The sequence below is a fragment of the Neoarius graeffei genome, chromosome 14 (genome assembly GCF_027579695.1).
Source record: "Neoarius graeffei isolate fNeoGra1 chromosome 14, fNeoGra1.pri, whole genome shotgun sequence".
NCBI classification, from domain to species: Eukaryota; Metazoa; Chordata; class Actinopteri; order Siluriformes; family Ariidae; genus Neoarius; species Neoarius graeffei.
In genome coordinates, this window is record NC_083582.1 from 11,451,108 (window position 1) to 11,475,981 (window position 24,874).

The following is a 24,874-nucleotide window of genomic DNA, read 5'->3' on the forward strand; positions in this document are numbered from 1 at the left end:
CAATAATATAGAATTGTACATGATCAAAGTTGATTTTAGCTTGGGTTTTACATTATAAGAAAGAAAGACTGACAGTGACATATTAGGTTGGTTACAAATTGGTTCAACTTATTCACATCTGTAAAATACAGGCCTAGGTGATATCTCTGGGAGTGGTTTTGATGTATTACATGTTGCTTTATTTTTGCATGGTGAGGTTGACATTTACATGGAATTGCCCATAAATAAGATTTAAACATAACCGTAGCATGTTAGTGTGTCAGAATGTTCAACAAATAAAAATTTTGTTTCATTTCATGACGTAAAATGCAAAGCTAAACAATTAAAATCGGTTAGTCATGGTTAGTCGTGGTGTATAATCGGACATTGATTTCTTCCTCAAAATACTGACCCTTACAGCGTACACAGGATTTGATGGGAAAGTCGTTCTCAGAAATATCTTTTGAAGAGAGGAGATTTGATCTTATTGTAGCATCAGGCTGCTCGGCTGCGCAGGTCGTTTTGCAGCGTCTCTTTTTGTTCATGATTACAGAAGTGCCATCAGGCATGTTGTTCAGACAACACAACCTACATGAGGAACACCACTAGATCTTGGCACAACTGGAAAGACAGGAATGTCTAGAGAACTAGAGAAAGAGAGGGAGGCTTGAAAATGTAAAGTATTTAAGGTCAGTATGTTTAATAATAATAATTTGTTTTCTTTGCAGTTTAGCGACAGTGCGTTGCAGTATTTTTCCACGGTGCTAGCTCACGAGATGGGCCACAATCTGGGCATGAACCACGATGACTCACGCTGCAAGTGCGAAGGAAGCAGCTGCATCATGTACTCTACCGCCACGTCAGTACCGCATACTCACTCACTACGGAAGGGATAATAATCCGCGTGCAGTGCTGTTATAGGAAAATAATCAACCACAGGGTAGAAATTGATCATTTTCATCTGTGTTTTATTCCCCTTATACCACAAAATTCCAATTTTTCATTTATTTTTCAAGCATGATGTTGTACATTTTTTTTAAAATTGGTTTATAGTTACGTTTCATGCTGTCGGACGTCCACACAAACTTGAAGTTTTAAAGTTACAGCTTCACCACTGACTGTTACAAAGCGCTGAAACTGGAGACTCCTTCCAGTAATGTTATATAATGTTAAAAATAAAGATTACACCGCAAAATGTCAATGATTACTTTTTACAGCGCCTTGCAAAAGTATTCATCCCCCTTGGTGTTTGGCCTGTTTTGTTGCATTGCAAGCTGGAATTAAAATGGATTTTTGGGGGCTTAGCACCATTTGATTTACACAACATGCCTACCACTTTAAAGGTGCAAATTGTGACATGAACAGTAATTAAGATGAAAAAACATCTGCAAGTCTCTTGGGGTATGTCTCTATTAGCTTAGCACATCTAGCCACTGGGATTTTTGCCCGTTCCTCAAGGCAAAACTGCTCCAACTCCTTCAAGTTAGATGGGTTGCGTTGGTGGACAGCAATCTTCAAGTTATGCCATAGATTCTCAATTGGATTGAGGTCTGGGCTTTGACTAGGCCTTTCCAAGACATTTAAATGTTTCCCTTTAAACCACTCCAGTGTAGCTTCAGAGTATGTTTAGGGTTATTGTCCTGCTGGACCATGAATTTTCATCCCAGTCTCAAACCTCTGGCCAACTCAAACAGGTTTTCCTCCAGAATTGCCCTGTATTTAGTGCCATCCATCTTTTTTCAGTCCTGACCAGTTTTCCTGTCCCTGCAGATGAAAAACATCCCCACAGCATGATGCTGCCACCGCCATGCTTCACTGTAGGGATGATGTTCTCAGGGTGTTGGGTTTGTGCCACACAGGGTATTTCCCATGATGGCCAAAAAGATCAATTTTCATCTCATTTGACCAGAGAATCTTCTTCCATGTGTTTGGGGAGTCTGCCACATGCTGTTGGGCAAACTCCAAACATGATTTTTTTAAGCAATTACTTTTTTCTGGCTACTCTTCCATAAAGCCCCACTCTGTGGAGTGTATGGCTTAAAGTGGTCCTATGGACAGGTACTCCCATCTCCGCTGTGGATCTTTGCAGCTCCTTCAGTGTTATCTTTGGTGTCTTTGTTGCATCTCTGATTAATGCCCTCCTTGCCCGGTCTGTGAGTTTTGGTGAGCGGCCTTCTCTTGTCAGGTTTGTAGTGGTGCCATATTCTTTCCATTTTGCTATAATGGATTTAATGGTGCTCCGTGGGATATTCAAAGTTTGGGATATTTTTTATAACCCAACCCTGATCTGTACTTCTCCACAACTTTGTCTCTGACCTGTTTGGAGGCTCCTTGGTTTTCATGTTGCTTGCTTAGTAGTGTTGCAGAGTCAGGGTCCTTCCAGAACAGGGCGATTTATACAGACATCATGTGACAGATCATGTGACACTTTGATTGCACACAGGTGGATCTTAATCAACTAATTATGTGACTTATGAAGTGAATTGGTTGGAGCAGCTCTTATTTAGGGGTTTCATATGAATGGAGGTGAATACCTATCTATGCACACTCCAGATTTCTGTTTTTTCATCTTAATTATTGTCTGTGTCACAATAAAAAACAATTTGCACCTTTAAAGTTGTAGGCATGTTGTGCCAATGAAATGGTGGTAACCCTCCAACAATCCATTTTAATTCCAGCTTGTAATGTGACAAAACAGGACAAACACCAAGGGGGATGAATACTTTTGCAAGGCACTGTAAATCCGTTTATGGTCAGTGGAGCTGTTACTATACAAACCATATTAGAACGAGCGCATGAAGTTTGCCACCTCACTCCTGTCAGGAAGTGAATGAAGACCCTGCGACCAATCAGAATCCAGAATTCAACAGCACTGTGGGGCGGTTAATAGAGTAAGCTTCGAGAACGTGCCTCGTGTAACTTCTTTAATGTTCATTTATTTCATGTTGGTGTGTGTAGTGGATCGAAATTGTTCAGCAGCTGCAGCGGTACTGATTTTGAGAACCTGGTCATCCGGGGAGGAGGGGTGTGTCTGCTGAACGAGCCATCTCAGGACAGCGTCATCTCCGTGGCCCAGTGCGGGAACGGGATCCTGGAGGGAAAAGAACAGTGCGACTGTGGATCGCCAAAGGTACAGTTTCCCGAAGGTGAAAAACAGGATTTTGGACAGGTTTCACGTGTGTAAACGTCACACAGTTACTCTAATTCTGAAACTCAATCCTCCACTTCACTCGGGAGTGTGTAACGTGAAACTCGAGCGTTCCTGTCAAGGTTAAATCACTTATTTGTTTCAAGAAAACCTACCAGAAGTTTTCCAGATCATGTTCATAAATTAGGATGAAAAAGACAAACAGGACAAAAGTAGGGGCGGCACGGTGGTGTAGTGGTTAGCACTGTCGCCTCACAGCAAGAAGGTCCGGGTTCGAGCCCTGTGGCCGGCGAGGGCCTTTCTGTGTGGAGTTTGCATGTTCTCCCCGTGTCCACGTGGGTTTCCTCCGGGTGCTCCGGTTTCCCCCACAGTCCAAAGACATGCAGGTTAGGTTAACTGGTGACTCTAAATTGACCGTAGGTGTGAATGTGAGTGTGAATGGTTGTCTGTGTCTATGTGTCAGCCCTGTGATGACCTGGCGACTTGTCCAGGGTGTACCCCGCCTTTCGCCCGTAGTCAGCTGGGATAGGCTCCAGCTTGCCTGCGACCCTGTAGAACAGGATAAAGCGGCTAGAGATAATGAGATCAGATGAGGACAAAAGTAATTGGTGCCCTTTGAAAGGAAGAAGTGTGGCTGCGTTGCTGGAAGACTTAACAAAGTGCTAGCACTTTCGCACTTTCACCATTTAGTCGCCATTTTTAGCTCCATTTGCCTTTTATGGAGTTGTTTGTGGGCATGGCTGAAGGTAAACGGAACACATAAAAGATTCACAGATGAGACTCATTGAAAGTAGCTAACTTTAAGGTTTATTGCTCTTATTAAAGTTTGCTTTCCTTGATAAGATTATCTGTGTGTGTGTGTGTGTGTGTGTGTGTGTGTGTGTGTGTGTGGGGGGCATTGCAGACCTGCAAAAATAAATGCTGTGATGCGGCTACGTGCACTTTCACAAAGGGTTCGGCTTGTGCTGCTGGCAGCTGCTGCAAAGACTGTCAGGTACACACACACACACACACACACACACACTTTACTATCCACATGAGGACAATCCACTGCCATAATCATTACTGCACAAAACCCCAAATTATATTACTTTAAAAAAGAAAACAACCGAATGCTCCACCAATTGTTCCTATCTGCTTTTATATTTATTTCGGACGCATTATGTGTTCAACCCCAATAATGTATTCATATTTCTTCTTCTTTTCATATTTACTTCCTAAAAAACAAATAGTCATGCAAATACAGACACCCTTATAATCACACTGACACACACACACAGACCTGGAGATGAGGTTAGAAATGCAGATTAGTGCCACGTCTTTCAATGGAATTGGAATTAAATCATTAAATGTTGTAAAATTTCACCTCTTTTCACTTTCAAATGCTCGAATCTGACAGCCGATTGAGAAACATGCAAAAGAGAAACACGTTTCAGTAGTTTCCAGAAGTGTATAATGTATAGTTCCGCTGTCTCCAACAGCCTCCTGGTTCTGTAACTGCTATGCCCAAAACTTGAACAGATGTCCAGGAGGAACCAATATTTATTTTTGAGGATGTACCCTCTTCAGGTTCAATTACAGCCAGGAACAAGAGAAACTCTAACTTCCTTGGTAATAAAAAATAAAATAGGAACTAAAATACAGTAATCTGCTGTATCTTCCAAACATTCATATTTAAAATAAAACGAGCTTCCTCGCTAATGTTAAGTTCATATACTATAGAAAAATATATTACAAAGGTATTTAGCTTGAGCCACAAACAGTGACGTTGCACATGGATGTGGTCTGTGGCGACACCAAGAAGAGGAGGAGCCATGCCGTCTCGACAGGTCCAATCAGCGATGTGCTCTTCATCAGAGCACCTGTAGTTGATCAGAGAGAGATAAAGTGAGAGAGAGAAAGCACAAAAGTGCAACACAGAACTGCCAACCACATCACGTCCCAGGATGGAACAGAAGTATAACATGTATAACAACCATCACATATACCACATGAACACCTCATTAACATAATATCTACAGCAGAACTTTAGTACTTTCCTCCAATCACATCTTGAACATTTAAAAGTCTGATGTTAAATTGCTGGCTCTGGATCAGTGATTGATGTCCATATCTCCTCCAGCTTGTGGTGTCTGGTACACCCTGCAGAAAATCCGTAAACCAGTGCGACCTGCCTGAGTACTGCGACGGCCGATCCGCTTTCTGCCCGTCAGACTTCTATCTAATGGATGGTCTCACCTGCGAGGGCGGCAACGCGTACTGCTATGAGGGCCGGTGCCAGACATTGGACTACCAGTGCAAGCAGCTCTTCGGGCAAAGTACCTTCTGTTTTCACTTTATCACAAAGTGCAGCCTTCCCCTGGGGAAAAAAAAAACATGAAATACTATACACGTGTGGGATTAGTGATGCAAAAAACGATAATGATGATAATTTACTGTAATAACTTATATAGCGCCATTTACATACAATGATCAAAAGCGCTTTACAACGTCAAAAGTAAATATCAGTACAACCAATTATCTAAAAAAATATACAACAGCTAAAAACATGATTCAAATACAATAAAAGATAAAATAAAATAAATTATTTTTTTCGCGGTCCGGTTTCCATCAAATCCTGCGCTCTGATTGGCTGGTGAGCGGGTCCATATCCTACGATACGGACCCTGGTTACAGACCTCTGGCAACTCGCTCATTCACAACAACAAACATAGTAGCAATTTTTGTCAACATTTATTTTCGCATTTCTCAGGAGAATAGCATTAATTTTACAGCATGGATAGCGATAACGACAGTGTTCACAGCGAAAGCGAGTTTTACTACCCTGAGGAAGAAGAAATAAAAGAAAACATTTCAGGAGAAAGCTAAAAACCTGTAACTTGCTAACACTGAGCAAAAACATGGCTGAATCCTGAATGACTCAATTTTGTATAAATAGGGGACTACATAAGCGGCAAAATATATATTTTTTTCCTGCCACGGAAGTGCACTTGTATACCGAGGAGGAAGCCATTTGCAATACAGCCGTGAATGAGGATTCAAAATAGCATTAATTTTACAGCATGGATAGTGATAACGACTGTTCACAGCGAAAGCAAGTTTTACTACCCTGAGGAAGACAAAATAAAAGAAAACATTTCAGGAGAAATCTAAAAACCTGTAACTTGCTAACGCTGAGCAAAAACTTGTCTGAATCCTGAATGACTCAATTTTGTATAAATAGGGGACCACATAAGCAGCAAAATATAGTTTAAAAGACTGCAAAACTGGATAAATGTGGTTCTAAATGAACCACACTGAAAAGCAAAACCTTCATTGCATTACTTTGGTCAATACCTTCGGCTCGTGTCAGCAGTCAGTGGAACTCCTCATTGCATTGCATTGCATTGCATTTCAGTGTAGCATGGCTGCGACGTAGTGATGAGTGTGAAATTCAGTCACTGTCCAATCACAGCTCGAAGCCATACTAGTGGGTGTGGTTGCAGAAATTGGAGAAGTCGGTGAAAATGTCATTTAAATTTTTTTCCAAGACATATTCCAGTACATATAAATGAATTCGTATTGGCTCATATTACTGGATTATTGAACCGTTAATCATCAAGTTGTCGAATAAGACAAAGTTTAAAATTTTCTTACTTTGTATCTTGTTCTTTTGTGAGTTCCTGTATCTCATGTCCTGCTCAGTGATACATCAGTATAAAAGATTCAATTAAAAACTCGCATACAGCACGAGTAAACGAATAACGTCACTGAGATAATGAGACATTAGACGCACAGTACTGTGCAAGTCTTAGGCACCCTAATTTTTTTTCATACAAACTTTGTGATCAATTTCTATTTTATGACTTCTACATTATCGAGATAGTACAAAACCATTTTAGAGTTCCAAACTTTTTTTCCAGCACAAAATTAAACGTTACAGAAAAAAATGTTTGTATCTGAGCAGCATATTCCATAAGAGAGCACTTTTCAGATTCAAAAAGAAAGCATCATGAAGGCTACTGGGTTTTGGTGCAAAATAAAGAAGCGAGTGTGACAGTCAAAGTGTCCAGCAGAACTGTGGCTGGTTCTGTAAGATGCTCAGTAAAACCTACAGCTCATTTCCTTATCAAACTGCATTCATTGTACCTGAGACTACTTTTTTTTTTTGAAGCAAAGGGTCGTCTCACACCAAATATTGACTTTGTTTAATTTATTATTGCTTACTGATTACTGTTTATAGTATTTTTTAATGTTGAAACACTTCATTTCATTATTTTTTAAGCCATTTTTGGTCGACGGCATTTCTTTGCATGTGCCTAAGACTTTTGCACACGACTGTATGTCAGAAAAGGTCCCAAAATTATTCTATAAAATACAAACATAACATGATAATTTTCACTCAAATAATTACAGAACTTACTGAGCTTTCTTAAACTAAACTAGACAGGGACACTCTAACGAGTGCAAACCCCGCCTTTTCCCTATTAAAATACATTGGGCGAAAATTTCGAAGTTCTGCCATGACCTTGACCTTTGACCTTTGACCTCCAAAATTTAATGGTTTCCTTCCTGGGTGATTGGCAACACATGTACAAAATTTGGTCCAAATCGATCCATTGGTTCTTGAGATATCTTGCAGACACACAGACAGACAGACAGACAGACAGATACACACACACACAGACTGACGCAGGTGAAAATAATAACCCCTCCGACTACTGTCGGCGGGGTTAATAATAACCCCTCCGACTACTGTCGGCGGGGTTAATGATTCATTATTTTGACAGTCTGTAATTATAATATCAGTTTTAAAAAGAGTAAATGCTGTTATACTACTGGACAGTGGGTGGCATGGTGGTTAGTACTGTCTTCTCAATGTGAGAAGGTTCTGGGTTCGAACCTCATGGCTGATGGGGGTCTTCTTGTGTGGAGTTTGTATGGTGTCTGCCTGGGTTTCCTCCTACTTTAAAGACATGCAGATTAGGTAAAACTTCTTGTACGTTGCTCTGGATAAGAGCGTCTGCGAAATGCCTGTAATGTTACTCAAGTCGTCAGCAGAATTTAAACAAAATATTTTACTTTTAATGCCTCTGCTTTTCTTGGCTTCACATTTTGTTTTAGTGAATTTGAGCTTGATATACTACCGTTATTTACATCTTCCACCAACGCTGTGGATCATATCTCCTATAATCATATATCTTATCATATGTAATAAGTTGAATATTTGTAGATATTATTATACTCCCGCTCCGAAGGAGGGGGGTATACTGGTTTTTTACCCCTGTCCGTCTGTCCGTCCGTCCAAAACACCCTTTTTCTCAGCAACCACAAATCATAGCCACTTGGTACTTGATACCAAACTTCAGCTTGGGGTTCTATACTGTGTATACCATTTTCAGGTCTGTCGCACATCGACTTCCTGTTTACTGACTGAATGTATTTACGAAACATATAGGGTGGATTTACAAAATTTTCATAACACTTTTCTCAACAACTACAAATCACAACTGCTTGATATTTGGTACCAAGCTTCAGCTTGGGGTTCTATACAGTGTGTACCATTTTCAGATCTGTTGCACATCGACTTCCTGTTTACTGACTTAACGTATTTACAAAACATATAGCGTAGATTTACAAAATTTTCGTAACACTTTTCTCAGCAACTACAAATCAGAACTGCTTGATATTTGGTACCGAGCTTCAGCTCGGGGTTCTATACCATCTATACCATTTTCAGGTCTGTCACACATCAACTTCCTGTTTACCGACTGAATGTATTTACAAAACATATAGGGTGGATTTTGACGCCATTTCAAGACTATTTCAATGCTATTTCAAAATGACAGTTTACCAGGATGCTATTTGAAATCCCTAGGGAGAATACTGCTCTTTACTTACTTGTTTCAGGGTTAATTATTTGTTGAAGTCAACATTCATACTGTGATAAGTGTCCTATTCCTTCGATTGCTTGCATTCTGATATAAGCGAGAGCAGGGGGATACGCAAGTGAGCAGTAGTTCACAGTTGATCTTGTTTTTTCCTATAGCTAATCACTCGTCCAAAAAAAAACCCTCTTATGATATTATACATTTTCATTTGGAATTGAAATGAAATTTGTATTTTTATAAATTCGGTCCCAAAATCAAATATAGTACAGGATATTGTTAGAATGATATAACTATTTCACTGGGAGTCATCCTGAGCACTGAAGTAATTCTATCTTTTTATATTTAAATATTTCAAATTGTAATTCTAAACATTGTAAATAATATTTTAATCAGCTGTTCCTTTTTTTCAGACGCAGTAAAAGCTAATGATAAATGCTTTAGCTACGTGAACACACAGGGAACCAGGTTCGGAAACTGTGGTTACTCTGGATCCAAAGTTGTCCGGTGTTCTGTGGCGTGAGTATTCTAAAATACATACTCTTTCTAAAATGGTGATGGAAGGACTGTTTATAGCTACTATAACGTAAGTGAGAACAGGAACTAACTTGTTTTGTGAATATTAATTGGATGAAAAATGACGTGTTGTTTCATAAATAAAAAAGTTCTGGTGTAAGAGGAATGAAACAGTTGGAAAATCATCAGCGTCAGGGTGTGGACAGTAACTCTGCTTCATCACACTAGCCCAGTGTTGATTATTTTGCATTCATAGCAAGTAACGGTCTTTCAGGTGGAGTAGTATTTGAGAGTGACCGGATGGATGGTATAATCTGTTTATCCGAATCTTGACTGTTTTTCTCTAGGAACTCCATGTGTGGGAAGATACAGTGCACAAACTTTGACTCTAACTACCCACCGGATGGGGCAGTCATCAGCATCGAGAACATAGAACCAGGGGTCTCGTGCAGGAACGCCGACTTCAACCTGGGATCAGACGTTCTCGACCCGGGATACGTCAAAACAGGGACCGTGTGCGCTGCAGACAAAGTGAGTATGTGTGATCTGTGGTGTCTGATCTTCATTATTGTGTGAAAATTAACCTCAGCATTTTGACGTCAGCATACCTCATCCCTATGTGACATATTATAATAGAAATGCAGCGTTCACATACGGGTCAAAAGTTGGTCGTTGTTTTATCAGATTTTTTGCTAACAAGTTAGTAATTAGGCCAAATTAACAAATTTTCCAGGCCTCTCACTAGAATTGTACCTCCTCTTGCAGCTTCCTGTTGTAAACAATTTGTTTACAACTTTTTTTACAATGTTGTTTATTTTCAGTTAAATCGTATCTCCTCCCTCAGTTCTCAATGGATTTCAGTTCTGCTTGTTTTATTTGAAAGAACTCGGCCTTCTGCACAAAACTTGGTCGTTGTATTGTCAGTTTTTTGCGAACAAATTAGTAATTAGGTCAAGTGAACAAATTTTCATCTGACTATAATTGTGTCTCGTCTCTCATTTATCATGGGACTTCAGTTCTGATCGATGCTTTGGGTCGATCTTCCATCGGGGAACAAAATTTAGTCCTTTGTTGATTTTCCTGTTGTAAACAATTTGTCATGGAGGTTGGTCCTCTTTCATATTGTCACATTTCAGTTCTGTTTGATGTTTTGGTCGTCATGGTTGTTTTGATGGCAGGCCAAATGAGCTACTACGTCCTTGACGTTCTTTTTTTAAGTGCATTACGACAGTTTTAATACAACCCCAATTCCAAAAAAGTTGAGACGCTGTGTAAACTGTAAATTAAAACAGAATGTGAAAGTTTCAAAATCATGGAAACCCTTTATTTAAAAATATTACAAAGACGACATATGAAATGTTGAAACTGAGAAATTTCACTGCTTTCTGAAAAACATATGCTCATTTTGAATTTGTTGTCAGCAAGACCTTTCACAAAAGTTGGGACAGGGGCAACAAAAGACTGAAAAAGTTGTGTAATGCTAAAAAAAAAAATCTAATTTGGTTAATTGTCAACAGGTCAGTAAGATGAGTGGGTATAAAAAGAGGATCCCAGAGAGGCGGAGTCTCTCAGAAGTAAAGATGGGGAGGGGTTCAACACTCTGTGAAAGACTGCGTGGGCAAACAGTGCAACAATTTAAGAATAATGTAACATTCTCAATGTAAAACTGCAAAGAATTTGGGGATCACATCATCTGTGGTCCATAATATAATTAAAAGATTCAGAGAATCTGGAGAAATCTCTGTATGCAAGAGACAAGGCTGAAAACTGACATTGGATGCCTGTGATCTTCAGGCCCTCAGGAGACACTGCATTAAAAGCAGACACGTGTCTGTAGTGGAAATCACTGTATGGGCTCAGGAACACTTCAGAAAACCAGCGTCTGTGAAACAGTTCATTACTGCATCCACAAATGCAAGTTAAAAACCAGATATAAACAATATCCAGAAACACTGCCACCTTCTCTGGGCCCGAGCTCTTTTACGATGGACTGAGGCAAAGTGGAAAATTGTCCTGAGGTCTGACGAATCAAAAGTAGAAATTCTTTTGAGAAATCATGGACACCACGTCCTCCAGGCTAAAGAGAAGCTGGACCATCCGGCGTGTTATCAGTGCACAGTTCAAAAGCCAGCATCTGTGATGGTATGAGGGGGCATTAGTGCACATGACATGGGTAGCTTGTACATCTGGGAAGGCATCATTAATGCTGAATGATATATGCACGTTTCAGAGCAATATGCTGCCATCCAAACAAAATCTTTTTCAGGGAAGGCCTTCCTTCTTTCCTTCTTTCACCAGGACAATCCCAAACCGCTTTCTGCACATATTAAAACTGCATGGCTTTGTAGTAAAAGAGTCCAGGTGCTAAACTGGCCTGCCTGCAGTCCAGACCTGCCTCCCATTTAAAATATTTGGTGCATTATGAAGTGCAAAATATGACAAAGGAGACCCCGAACTGTTGAGTAACTGAAATTGTATATCAGGCAAGAATGGGACAACATTTCTCTTTTAAAACTACAGCAATTGGTCTCCTCAGTTCCCAAACGTTTACAGAGTGTTTTTAAAAGTAGAGGTGATGCAACGCAGTGGTAAACACGCCCCTGTCCCAACTTTTCTGAAATGTGTTGCTGACATCAAATTCAAAATGAGCATACGTTTTTCAAAAAACAATAAAATTTCTCAGTTTCAGCCTTTGATATGTTGTCTTTGTACTATTTTCAATGAAATATAGGGTCTCCATGACTTGCAAATCTTCACATTCTGTTTTTATTTACAGTTTACACAGCGTCCCAACTTTTTTGGAATCAGGGTTGTACTTGTATCCAAACTGTGTCTGCGAATGATCGTTTCTTATAAACGTCTTTCATTTGTGAATAAATTTATGTTTTTGTATTCTTTTTGTTTTTCGATGTTGGCCATCAGGTCTGCATGAACTTCAAGTGTGTGAATTCATCAGTGATGACACAAGGACAGAAGTGTGATGCTGCAAAGGACTGCAACGGCAACGGGGTGTGTATCGTAATGCCTGCTCAACTATGATGCTCTGTATAAGTTGGGTTTTTTTAAATTAATGATATAAAATACATGTTAAAATAACTGAATTATTCCTGAGAGATAGAGAGAGTATTCCTAACTAGTGAGCCACTTAAGGGTTAAATGTGTTTGGGGAAGATGAGTGTGTCAGAGCATCATGTGAGTGTGTGACGTTCCAGGTGTGTAATGATCAGGCTCACTGTCACTGCAACAACGGCTGGGCTCCACCTCATTGCAACAAATGGGGCAGAGGAGGCAGTGTGGACAGCGGCCCTGCTCAGATAGGTACACACACACACACACACACACAGGACAACTTCATCACCTCGATTGAGAATCTCATGGCTTTATTAATTTGTGCTCGAGTAACTGTTAGATCATGATATTAAATAATAAAATACAACCCCAATTCCAAAAAAGTTGGGACAAAGTACAAATTGTAAATAAAAACGGAATGCAATAATTTACAAATCTCAAAAACTGATATTGTATTCACAATCTCAAAATCTCAAAACTGCAACTCATTAGGTCAATTGGCAATAGGTCATTAACATGACTGGGTATAAAAAGAGCATCTTGGAGTGGCAGCGGCTCTCGGAAGTAAAGATAGGAAGAGGATCACCAATCCCCCTAATTCTGTGCTGACAAATAGTGGAGCAATATCAGAAAGGAGTTCGACAGTGTAAAATTGCAAAGAGTTTGAACATATCATCATCTACAGTGCATAATATCATCAAAAGATTCAGAGAATCTGGAAGAATCTCTGTGCGTAAGGGTCAAGGCCGGAAAACCATACTGGGTGCCCGTGATCTTCGGGCCCTTAGACGGCACTGCATCACATACAGGCATGCTTCTGTATTGGAAATCACAAAATGGGCTCAGGAATATTTCCAGAGAACATTATCTGTGAACACAATTCACCGTGCCATCCGCCGTTGCCAGCTAAAACTCTATAGTTCAAAGAAGAAGCTGTATCTAAACATGATCCAGAAGCGCAGACATCTTCTCTGGGCCAAGGCTCATTTAAAATGGACTGTGGCAAAGTGGAAAACTGTTCTGTGGTCAGACGAATCAAAATGTGAAGTTCTTTATGGAAATCAGGGACGCCGTGTCATTCGGACTAAAGAGGAGAAGGACGACCCAAGTTGTTATCAGCGCTCAGTTCAGAAGCCTGCATCTCTGATGGTATGGGGTTGCATTAGTGCGTGTGGCATGGGCAGCTTACACATCTGGAAAGACACCATCAATGCTGAAAGGTATATCCAGGTTCTAGAGCAACATATGCTCCCATCCAGACGACGTCTCTTTCAGGGAGGACCTTGCATTTTCCAACATGACAATGCCAAACCACATACTGCATCAATTACAGCATCATGGCTGCGTAGAAGAAGAGTCCGGGTACTAGAGGTCTGCGCGGGTCGGATTTTTCAGTCCTGCTCCCGCCCGCATTGTGCAGTCCTACTCCCGCCCGCGCCTGCAAAGAATTATGATTTTCAGTCCCGCTCCCGCCCGCGCCCACAAAGAATTATGATTTTCAGTCCCGCTCCCGCCCACGCCTGCCATATTATGTCCCGCTCCCGCCCGCAAATCCCGCATGATGCAGACGTTCGCGTTATTTCTCAGGAAAGTTCTTGTCTTGACACAGCGTGATGGTGCCCTGCCCCCTACTTTGAGTGGATTTGAGCATAAATATCTACAGCTCACGTTCACGTTTGTTATTATTTACCTTGTTTCTGAATTCAGCATGTAGTGTCTCTAATAATAATAATTAGTGCTGTCAAGCGATTAAAATATTTAATAGCGAATCGCACATTTTTGTCACATGAGAAACCATTGTAATTCTCTGATCAGCATAAAAAAGTGAATGGGCTTGCTTTGTACCAATGTTTTTTTTTTTAATTGCAAAGCAAAGGTAGCAAGAGAACCATGAGTGAACAACTCTAATCAGAGAGGCAGGTTACACAGTGACGGTAGGCTTGACTCAATGCTATCCCAGAAATCCTTCCTGTAATATGCAAATTTGGCCGCCTCTGATTGGACAGCCAAATTTGCATATTACAGGAAGAATTTCTGGGATAGCATTGAGTCAAGCCTACCGTCACTGTGTAACCTGTCTCTCTGATTAGAGTTGTAGACTAACTCAAGCAGTAAATCACTTTACTCATGGTTCTTTTGCTAGCTGGGTGTGAACGGCGAGTCATTAGAGTTATCAAAGGATTTCCCGTTAGGGTGATCAATGACAAATTTAAGATGCCATTCCTCACTCAATCTGGCAATCTGACTCTCTCTCTCTGCAAATTTAGGCATCTTAAAATGTTTTTATTAATGCCAAATAAAATATCCAGCAGAAATTATATATGATAGACATAAATTAATAATTTATAAATTTTATTTCAAACACGTTTTTAGTTAGCAGGACTGCAGCTTATCACCGCTCCCGCCCGAGCCACATATGTGCACTCCTGCTCCCGCCCGCGCCTGCATATGTGCACTTCCGGTCCCGCCCGCGCCCGCAATGAGCTTTCAAAATTTGTCCTGTGCCGCACTGCTTTGCGGCGGGTCCCGCGAGTCCCGTGGGACTCCCGCGGGAGTGCAGGGCTCTACCGGGTACTGAACTGGCCAGCCTGCAGTCCAGATCTTTCACCCATAGAAAACATTTGGCGCATCATAAAACGGAAGATATGACAAAAAAGACCTAAGACAGTTGAGCAACTAGAATCCTACATTAGACAAGAATGGGTTAACATTCCTATCCCTAAACTTGAGCAACTTGTCTCCTCAGTCCCCAGACGTTTACAGACTGTTGTAAAGAGAAAAGGGGATGTCTCACAGTGGTAAACATGGCCTTGTCCCAACTTTTTTGAGATGTGTTGTTGTCATGAAATTTAAAATCACCTATTTTTTCTCTTTAAATGATACATTTTCTCAGTTTAAACACTTGATATGTCATCTATGTTCTATTCTGAATAAAATATGGAATTTTGAAACTTCCACATCATTGCATTCCGTTTTTATTTACAATTTGTACTTTGTCCCAACTTTTTTGGAATCGGGGTTGTATAAACTAACAGTCTGTACTGGATCGCATGCTATTCTGTGTGCTGCTGAATAACGAGTGTTAAATTAAACCAGGGATTAATGTGCTCATTAGACCTCACTCTATTCATGCTGTGATATATTGGGAATATACAAGATTCCTCTTATAGTGGGGCTGTTAAGCTCTTATTATCAGAAGAATTGTGCACAAAATGAAAAAAGCATGAAACTTTCAGAGTTTGTTCTTGAAGGCATAAGCTTTAATTTGAGACGTGGAGGCATTCTCAGTTTGACCTCTGGGGTCAGCTAGAGGTCATTGACCTCCATGATGGCACATTTCTATGCATGAAATTAGAAAAGGCTGTATTTTAACACCTAAATGTGATGTAAATATAAAATAAATGTGTTTTTCCATGTTACTGGGCATGAAAAAAATCATATATAATACTGATATTCCTCTTAGGGGTAACTTCAGGGGTCAGGTAGAGGTCATTGACCTTTGAAATTTGAAGTTTCTATGCATGACATTCTAGACGGGTGTATCTTAGGATCTAAATGTGATAGAAATGTGAAATTAATGTGTATTTCCTTGTTTCTGACCATGAGAAACCCATTTTTAATACTGGTATTACTCTTACAGGTCATCTCTGGGGTCAGCTAGAGGTCACTGACCTCCAGCATAATGCATATCTATGCACGAAATTAGAAACGGGTGTATCTTAGGTTTTAAATGTGATAGAAATGTAAACTAAATGTGTATTTCCATGTTTCTGGCCATGATAAACTAATTTCTAATACTGATATCATTTTTATAAGTCACCTCTGAGGTCAGCTAGAGGTCACTGACCTCCACGATAATGCATTTCTAAGCATGAAATTAGAAACAATCTATCTTTGGATTAAAATGTGAAATACTGTAAATGTAAAGTAAATATATGATTCCATGTTTCTGGACATGACACAACTCATTTCTGATAAGTAAAACATCTCCAGTGGTCACAAACTATGTCAGAAGCTGAACACAGTTGCCCCATTTCCATTGATAATTTCAAAGTGAGTAATGGTTTGGAGCATTTGCTCTCATTTGCACTAGAGTTGAAGAATACAGTATATTGTAGTTTAATTTTCAGTCATTTTAATGTTGGACATTGATAGGGCAATTCTAAACTATATGTCAGTCTAGCAGAGGTAGAGATTCAACGGAATTTTCATGTTCATGTTTTGTGTGTAGCCCATTATTTATGTATTATTATTTATGTAGTTACAATTTGTAGGCCAACATTGTAATCCCCAAAGGTCAAGGCCCTTAGAATAAATGTAGTGATATAGTGATATAGTGATTTTAAAATGTTCTTTATAGAACCTGTTCAACTGTTTACACTGCATTTAGAGTTTTGATTGTAGTTCAAGTTTTTGATTAGTTAAAGTTTATAATTTCTGACAAGTTGAAGTATATTTCTGTCATGTTCATATTCATATGGAATTGTTTCTTACAATCCAAAACACATGAGATTTTTATATAGATTTATCAAAATGTGGGATGTTTCCCAACCTTGCCTGTTCTCCATGATGTTGACCTCTCAGAATGATATCAGGATCAAAAATGGGTTTCTCATGTACAGAATCATAGAAATACAAATTTAGTTTACATTTCTATCACATTTAGAACCTGAGGTACACCCGTTTCTAATTTTATGCATAGAAATGCATTATGCTGGAGGTCAGTGACCTCTAGCTGACCCCAGAGATGACCTGTAAGAGTAATATCAGTATCAAAAATGGGTTTCTCATGGTCAGAAACAAGGAAATACACATTAACTTCACATTTCTATCACATTTAGATCCTAAGATACACCCGGCTAGAATTTCATGCATAGAAACTTCAAATTTCAAAGGTCAATGACCTCTACCTGACCCCTGAAGTTACACCTAAGAGGAATATCAGTATTATATGTGATTTTTTCATGTCCAGGCACATGGAAAAACACATTTATTTTACATTTACATCACATTTAGATGTTAAGATACAGCCTTTTCTAATTTCATGCATAGAAATGTGATATCATGGAGGTCAATGACCTCTAGCTGACTCCAGAGGTCAAACTGAGAATGCCTCCACATCTCAAATTAAAGCTTATGCCTTCAAGAACAAACCCTGAAAGTTTCATGCTTTTTTCATTTTGTGCATAATTGTTATGCTTAACAGGCCCACTATTAGATCTATTTCAACACTCGCAAAATCTGCTCATGATTCTCACTCATCATGTTAGACTTTTATTTTACATTTTTAAACTCTTTCTTGCTTTTATGTAAACACCATATTCTATCTCATCTCATCTCATTATCTCTAGCCGCTTTATCCTGTTCTACAGGGTCGCAGGCAAGCTGGAGCCTATCCCAACTGACTACGGGCGAAAGGCGGGGTACACCCTGGACAAGTCGCCAGGTCATCACAGGGCTGACACATAGACACAGACAACCATTCACACTCACACCTACGGTCAATTTAGAGTCACCAGTTAACCTAACCTGCATGTCTTTGGACTGTGGGGGAAACCGGAGCACCCGGAGGAAACCCACGCGGACACGGGGAGAACATGCATACTCTGCACAGAAAGGCCCTCGCCGGCCACGGGGCTCGAACCCGGACCTTCTTGCTGTGAGGTGACAGCGCTAACCACTACACCACCGTGCCGCCCACCATATTCCATTTGACAGCAAAACAAAAAACACTATTACCTTCATCATCATATTTTCTAATCATTCAAAATGTGGATCTCTGACCTGTGTGTGCTTAACCCAACTCTGAACACGAGGAACTTTCCCTCTGTAAATACTGACATATCAAAAGTCCCCGAGTGTGAATACAGTTCAATCCAGTGTTGTAGTCAAGTCACTAAACGTCGAGCCCGAGTCCAGTCTCGAGTCCCTAGTCTTCAAGTTCGAGTCAAGTCCAAGTCATTAAAAAAATTCCGAGTCTGTCAGAAGAAACAGACGAGGACCCAAGAGCGCAAGTTAAATGTTTGAGTTTTATTGATAACAGGGGAAAGGGAGTTGGGAGGATGTGCATGTGTGAAGTTCAGTGGCAGGAGGACTGAGAGGCAGGGATGGCTCATGGGAGCATGGTGGTGATGTCTGCAGTCTCCCATCCAAGCATTGGCCAGACTCATCCCTGCTTAGCTTCAGAGATCAGATGGGATCAGGCGTAGTCAGAGTAGTGAGGCTGTAAGCTGACAGCACTAGGTGTTCAGGCAGTCTCCCAGCGAGCAGTTCCTCAGCAGACAGACAAGCCAGCACAACAGGCAGGAGTAGGGAACAGGCTGGAGCACAGAGTCACAGATCAGGTAGCAAGATAAGGGACAGAAATGCAGGGTCAGGTTACCAGGACTGAAGAGTTGATGGAGTCGACGTCGAGAAGACGATCTGACACTGAAGCTAGGGAGGACAGCAGCTTAAATACACACAGAGGAGGAGCAGGTGATGAGCAACAGCCAATGACAGCCACTGAGAGTTAATAAGAGGAAGTGTATGCAGGCGTGGCCGGTAATGCTGAGTGGAGAGGAGTGGAGATGTTACCATGCGAGAGGAAACCCACAGGTAGGACCATGACCGAGTCGAGTCCAAGACCAAGACTCCATCCGCACCATTTGATGGTGGCTGTTGCTGCCTTTATGTGAAAGCGTCTCTGCTACTGTGTTGGACTAATGTTACTGTTCGACTGCTCCATTTTAGTTAACAGGCTACAGATAAAAAGCTTGTTCATCGCTCAGCAAGCCCCGCCCACTATCAACAGGGCAAATACCATGAGAGAGGGTTAGCACTAGCTAGTTTATCGCTCAGCAAGCAAGCCCCGCCCACTATCAACAGAGCAATGAACATAGTGTGTCACTTCCTTCTCTGCGTGGAGTCTCTCCAAATGACGATTGAAGTTCAAGGTCGTCTCCGTCGTCTCCTCGATAGTTCTTCTCCACATGGAACACATAGCAGTGCATTTTTTCCCCACTGCACATGAAGTCTGTATAAGCAAAGCAGACAATCCTAGGGGCATTCTCTTCAGGCGCCATTAACGTTAGTTTGTTCCCAAACAGGTGAATGCGCATTCTCTTGCACAAAATTAGTACAAAAATTAATATAGATATAAATATAAATGTCTTATGCCAAATTATTATGGCATGTTACAAAAAGTAAAGCAGAAATCCGAGTCCTCGTCTCCAATTTACGAGTAGTTAATGCACGAGTACGGGCGGCACGGTGGTGTAGTGGTTAGCGCTGTCGCCTCACAGCAAGAAGGTCCTGGGTTCGAGCCCCGGGGCCGGCGAGGGCCTTTCTGTGTGGAGTTTGCATGTTCTCCCCGTGTCCGCGTGGGTTTCCTCCGGGTGCTCCGGTTTCCCCCACAGTCCAAAGACATGCAGGTTAGGTTAACTGGTGACTCTAAATTGACCGTAGGTGTGAATGTGAGTGTGAATGGTTGTCTATGTGTCAGCCCTGTGATGACCTGGCGACTTGTCCAGGGTGTACCCCGCCTTTCGCCCGTAGTCAGCTGGGATAGGCTCCAGCTTGCCTGCGACCCTGTAGAAGGATAAAGCGGCTAGAGATAATGAGATGAGATGAGATAATGCACGAGTCCGAGTCATCAGTGCTCAAGTCCAAGTCAAGTCACGAGTCAGACTCGAGTACTACAAGCCTGGTTCAATCTGAGCATCCTGTGAACGTGTCAGGTTATAAATAGTGTGTCTGTGTATAACATAGTAAGAGTACGAGTCATGTGTTCTGTTCTCAGATTACTCACTGAGGAACGGCCTGTTGATCTTCTTCCTGTTGGTGCTGCCCATTCTGGTGCTGGCGGTGTTGGCTTTTCTTTACATATACAGACGCGACTCTGTAAACAAGTGCTTCAGGGGCCGACGGTCCAAACGGCAGAGGTAAAAATAAATAAATGATTTTTTTTAAAGGAAAATCCATAAAATAGAGAATTCCACTTCATGACCAAGGTTCAGTCCAACATGTGTGTTTTGAGTATTTTAAAAGTAAATAAAAGTTATAATTATTTATACAGTACATACACTCACCGGCCACTTTAATAGGAACTTGTTGTTGAGTCTAAGATTCCTGTTCTTGGCTGCAGGAGTGGAACCCAATGTAGTCTTTTATTTTTCTGTTGTATGCTGAAATGCTTTTCTGCTCACCATAGTTGTAAAGAGTGATTATATGAGTTACTATATCCTCCCTGGCCAAAAAGCTCAAACCAATCTGCATTTTCCTCTGACCTCTCTTATCAACAAGGTGTTTGTTTTTTCCACCCACAGAACTCTCACTCACTCGATGTTTTTTGTTTTCCGCACCATTCTGTGTTGAGACTGTTATGTGTGAAAACCCCAAGAGATCAGCAGTTTCTGAAATACTCAAACCAGAAATACTCATCTGACTCAAACCAACACCCACGCCACAGTGAAAGGTGGTCACACTTTGAGATCACAAGTTTTCCCATTCTGATGTTTGAACATTGTGAACATTAATTCGCTGAAGCTCTTGATTTTGTATCTGCATGATTTGATGGCTGATTAAAGAACTGCATCAAACAGCAGGTGGATGGGTGTTCCTAATGAAGTGGCCCCTGAGTGTATTTTAATTCGAACCATTCATAAATTAAATAAGTCAGGAAGTTGATTATTTTGATATTGATACATCCATGAAAAAAGTTCCTGTTGTCACTTATGTGACTTATTATTGACCTAATGAGACAAAAAAAATATCACAGGTAAAAGATCATGTCAGTTTGTGCACATGAGCTGTAACAACACCGAGGTTTATGGGTTAGTATCTATAACCTACTGTCTTTTATTCATCTTTTACTGTACTAATCACGCCAGCGCTGTCGCACTTCACAGGACAAATGAAGCAAATGCTCAGACGAACAACCAGCCAAGCGGAAATGTCCAAAGACCAGCGCGTCCTCAGCCCCCGACGCCCAATCCTCCTAAAAATCCACAGGTACGGTTAATAAAACGTTTCATACGTTTATTCGATTTGGAATCGCTTTTATATCAGGCCATCCTGAGATTTAAACAAACATGACGATGTTTGTTTTGTTAATTTAAAGATTAATTTTAGTTTTAACAGCTCAGTGTTTGAATACACTGTGTCTAATGAGAGGCCTGGGCTTGAGCGGCGCACTGCAGCATCTCAGCATCAGCAGATCACGGATCTCATCTCCGCTCTTATGTTAGTCAGGTTTGGTCACGTATCGCATTTCATGTCAACATTTTCATGAGCGTAAAGGCCATTTTACACCAACTGTAAAAGTCGGTGGCACGGTGGTGTTGTATCACTGTTGCCTCACAGCAAGAAGGTTCTAGGCTCGAACCTCATGGCCAACGGGGGCCTTTCTGTGTGAGTTTCCTCCAGGTGCTCCGGTTTCCCCCACAGTTCAAAGACATGCAGATTTGGTAAAATACCCAGCCACTGGGGTTGCACAATACTTAGTTCTGGTCCCAAAGCCCAGACAGATTGACGGTCCAGCGTAAGATTAGCGTGAGCTAAACTGGTGATTAACCTTCTGAAAATGAAGTCTGTTTAAAAGCATCACAGCTGATACTGCTTTATTATCAAAATCTGTAAACAGTTGCTCTGTATATGATGACATACAGTGTCTTGCGAAAGTATTCATCCCCCTTGGTGTTTGTCCGGTTTTGTCGCATTACAAGTTGGAATTAAAATGGATTTCTGGAGGGCTAGCATCATTTGATTTACACAACATGCCTACAACTTTAAAGGTAAAAGTTGTTGTTTTATCTGGAGTGTGCATAGATAGGTATTCACCTCTTTTCATATGAAACCCCTAAGTAAGAGCTGCTCCAAACAATTCACTTCATAAGTCACATAATTAGTTGATTAAGATCCACCTGTGTGCAATCAAAATGTCACATGATCTGTCACATGATGTCTGTATAAATCACCCTGTTCTGGAAGGACCCTGACTCTGCAACACTACGAAGCAAGCAACATGAAAACCAAGGAGCCTCCAAACAGGTCAGAGACAAAGTTGTGGAGAAGTATAGATCAGGGTTGGGTTATAAAAAATATCCCGAACTTTGAATATCCCACAGAGCACCATTAAATCCATTATAGCAAAATGGAAAGAATATGGCATCACTACAAACCTGACAAGAGAAGGCCCCGCCCACCAAAACTCACAGACCGGGCAAGGAGGGCATTAATCAGAGATGCAACAAAGACACCAAAGATAACACTGAAGGAGCTGCAAAGATCCACAGCGGAGATGGGAGTATCTGTCCATAGGAACACTTTAAGCCATGCACTCCACAGAGTGGGGCTTTCTGGAAGAGTGACCAGAAAAAAAAGCCATTGCTTAAGAAAACACATTTGGAGTTTGCCCAGCAGCATGTGCCAGACTCCTCAAACACATGGAAGAAGATTCTCTGGTCAAATGAGACTAAAATTGATCTTTTGGGACATTATGGGAAATGCCACATGTGGTGTAAACCCAACACCCTGAGAACACCATTCCAACAGTGAAGCATGGCGGTGGCAGCATCATGCTGTGGGGATGTTTTTCATCTGCAGGGACAGGAAAGCTGGTCAGGACTGAAGGAAAGATGGATGGCACTAAATACAGGGCAATTCTAGAGGAAAACCTGTTTGAGTCGGCCAGAGGTTTGAGACTGGGACGAAGGTTCACATTCCAGCAGGACAATAACCCTAAACATACTGCTAAAGCTATACTGGAGTGGTTTAAAGGGAAACATTTAAATGCCTTGGAATGGCCTAGTCAAAGCCCAGACCTCAATCCAATTGAGAATCTGTGGCATAACTTGAAGATTGCTGTGCACCAACGAAACCCATCTAACTTGAAGGAGTTGGAGCAGTTTTGCCTTGAGAAATGGGCAAAAATCCCAGTGGTTAGATGTGGTAAGCTAATAGAGACATACCCCAAGAGACTTGCAGCTGTAATTGCAGCACAAGGTGGCTCTACAAACTATTTACTTTGGGGGGTGAATACCTATGCACACTCCAGATTTCTGTTTTTTCATCTTAATTATTGTTTGCATCACAATAAAACAATAATTTTCACCTGTAAAGTGGTAGACATGTTGTGTAAATCAAATGGTGCTAACCATCCAAACATTTATTTTAATTCCAGCTTGTAATTCAACAAAACAGGACAACCACAAAGGGGGATAAATACTTTTGCAAGGCACTGTATGATCACATGTCTGATTCACGGCTCCCTAAACAGTTATTTTATGGTAAGTTGTCTTCTGGTAAAAGATCTATTGGAGGTTAGTGGAAAAAGATTCAAAGACAATCTCAAGGGGTCTCTGAAAATAATTGCGCCAATTTGTGGGAAAGCCTTGCACCAGACCGTCCTTCCTGGAGCGCTGCCATAAATAAAGGGTTCAGTGATGCGGAGTCATCACGCTTGACAGAGTGTAGGAGGAAACGTGAAGTCCGTAAGATGAGGGCACCTCTTTAACTGTTACTCAACGTGTACGATACTTTTGTGCCCAAATTGGCCTCATCCGTCATCTTCAGACACATTGAGCCTAATTCAGCGACTCTGATGTTATGGTCATCTTCGCAATGGCGATGGACAAACACAAAAAATATGATCACATAAACATTTAGTTTTAGAGGTTTTCGTGTTGGCAGCACGGTGGTGTAGTGGTTAGCACTGTCGCCTTACAGCAAGAAGGTTCTAGGTTTGAGCCCAGTGGCCGGCGAGGGCCTTTCTGTGTGGAGTTTGCATGTTCTCCCCGTGTCTGCAGGGGTTTCCGCCGGGTGCTCCGGTTTCCCCCACAGTCCAAAGACATGCAGGTTAGGCTAATTGGTGGCTCTAAATTGACCATAGGTGTGAATGCGAGTGTGAATGGTTGTTTGTCTCTATGTATCAGCCCTGCGATGACCTGGCGACTTGTCCAGGGTGTACCCTGCCTCTCACTCTTAGTCAGCTGGGATAGGCTCCAGCTCGCCTGCGACCCTGTCTAGGATAAGTGGCTACAGATTATGTATGTATGTATGTATGTATGTTGGCGGCACGGTGGTGTAGTGGTTAGCACTGTCGCCTCACAGCAAAAAGGTTCTGGGTTCGAGCCCAATGGTTGACGGAGGCCTTTCTGTGTGGAGTTTGCATGTCCTCCCCGTGTCTGCGTGGGTTTCCTCCGGGTGCTCCGGTTCCCCCCACAGTCCAAAGACATGCAGGTTAGGCTAATTGGTGGCTCTAAATTGACCATATGTGTGAATGTGAGTGTGAATGGTTGTTTGTCTCTATGTATCA

The 24,874-nt window shown here is 41.2% G+C and overlaps 1 protein-coding gene across 1 annotated transcript in view; it reads left to right on the forward strand.

The window, feature by feature from the left end:
• zgc:174164 (uncharacterized protein LOC570656 homolog) overlaps positions 1-24,874 on the forward strand; it is a 66,116-nt gene that overhangs the window by 24,563 nt on the left and 16,679 nt on the right. Inside the window, exons 11-20 of the mRNA XM_060939265.1 lie at positions 708-838; positions 2,938-3,109; positions 4,032-4,121; positions 5,250-5,445; positions 9,408-9,513; positions 9,858-10,041; positions 12,433-12,519; positions 12,723-12,828; positions 20,360-20,501; positions 21,468-21,570. Of these exons, the coding sequence (XP_060795248.1) occupies positions 708-838; positions 2,938-3,109; positions 4,032-4,121; positions 5,250-5,445; positions 9,408-9,513; positions 9,858-10,041; positions 12,433-12,519; positions 12,723-12,828; positions 20,360-20,501; positions 21,468-21,570 (1,317 nt within the window). The remainder of the gene's footprint in view (positions 1-707; positions 839-2,937; positions 3,110-4,031; positions 4,122-5,249; positions 5,446-9,407; positions 9,514-9,857; positions 10,042-12,432; positions 12,520-12,722; positions 12,829-20,359; positions 20,502-21,467; positions 21,571-24,874) is intronic.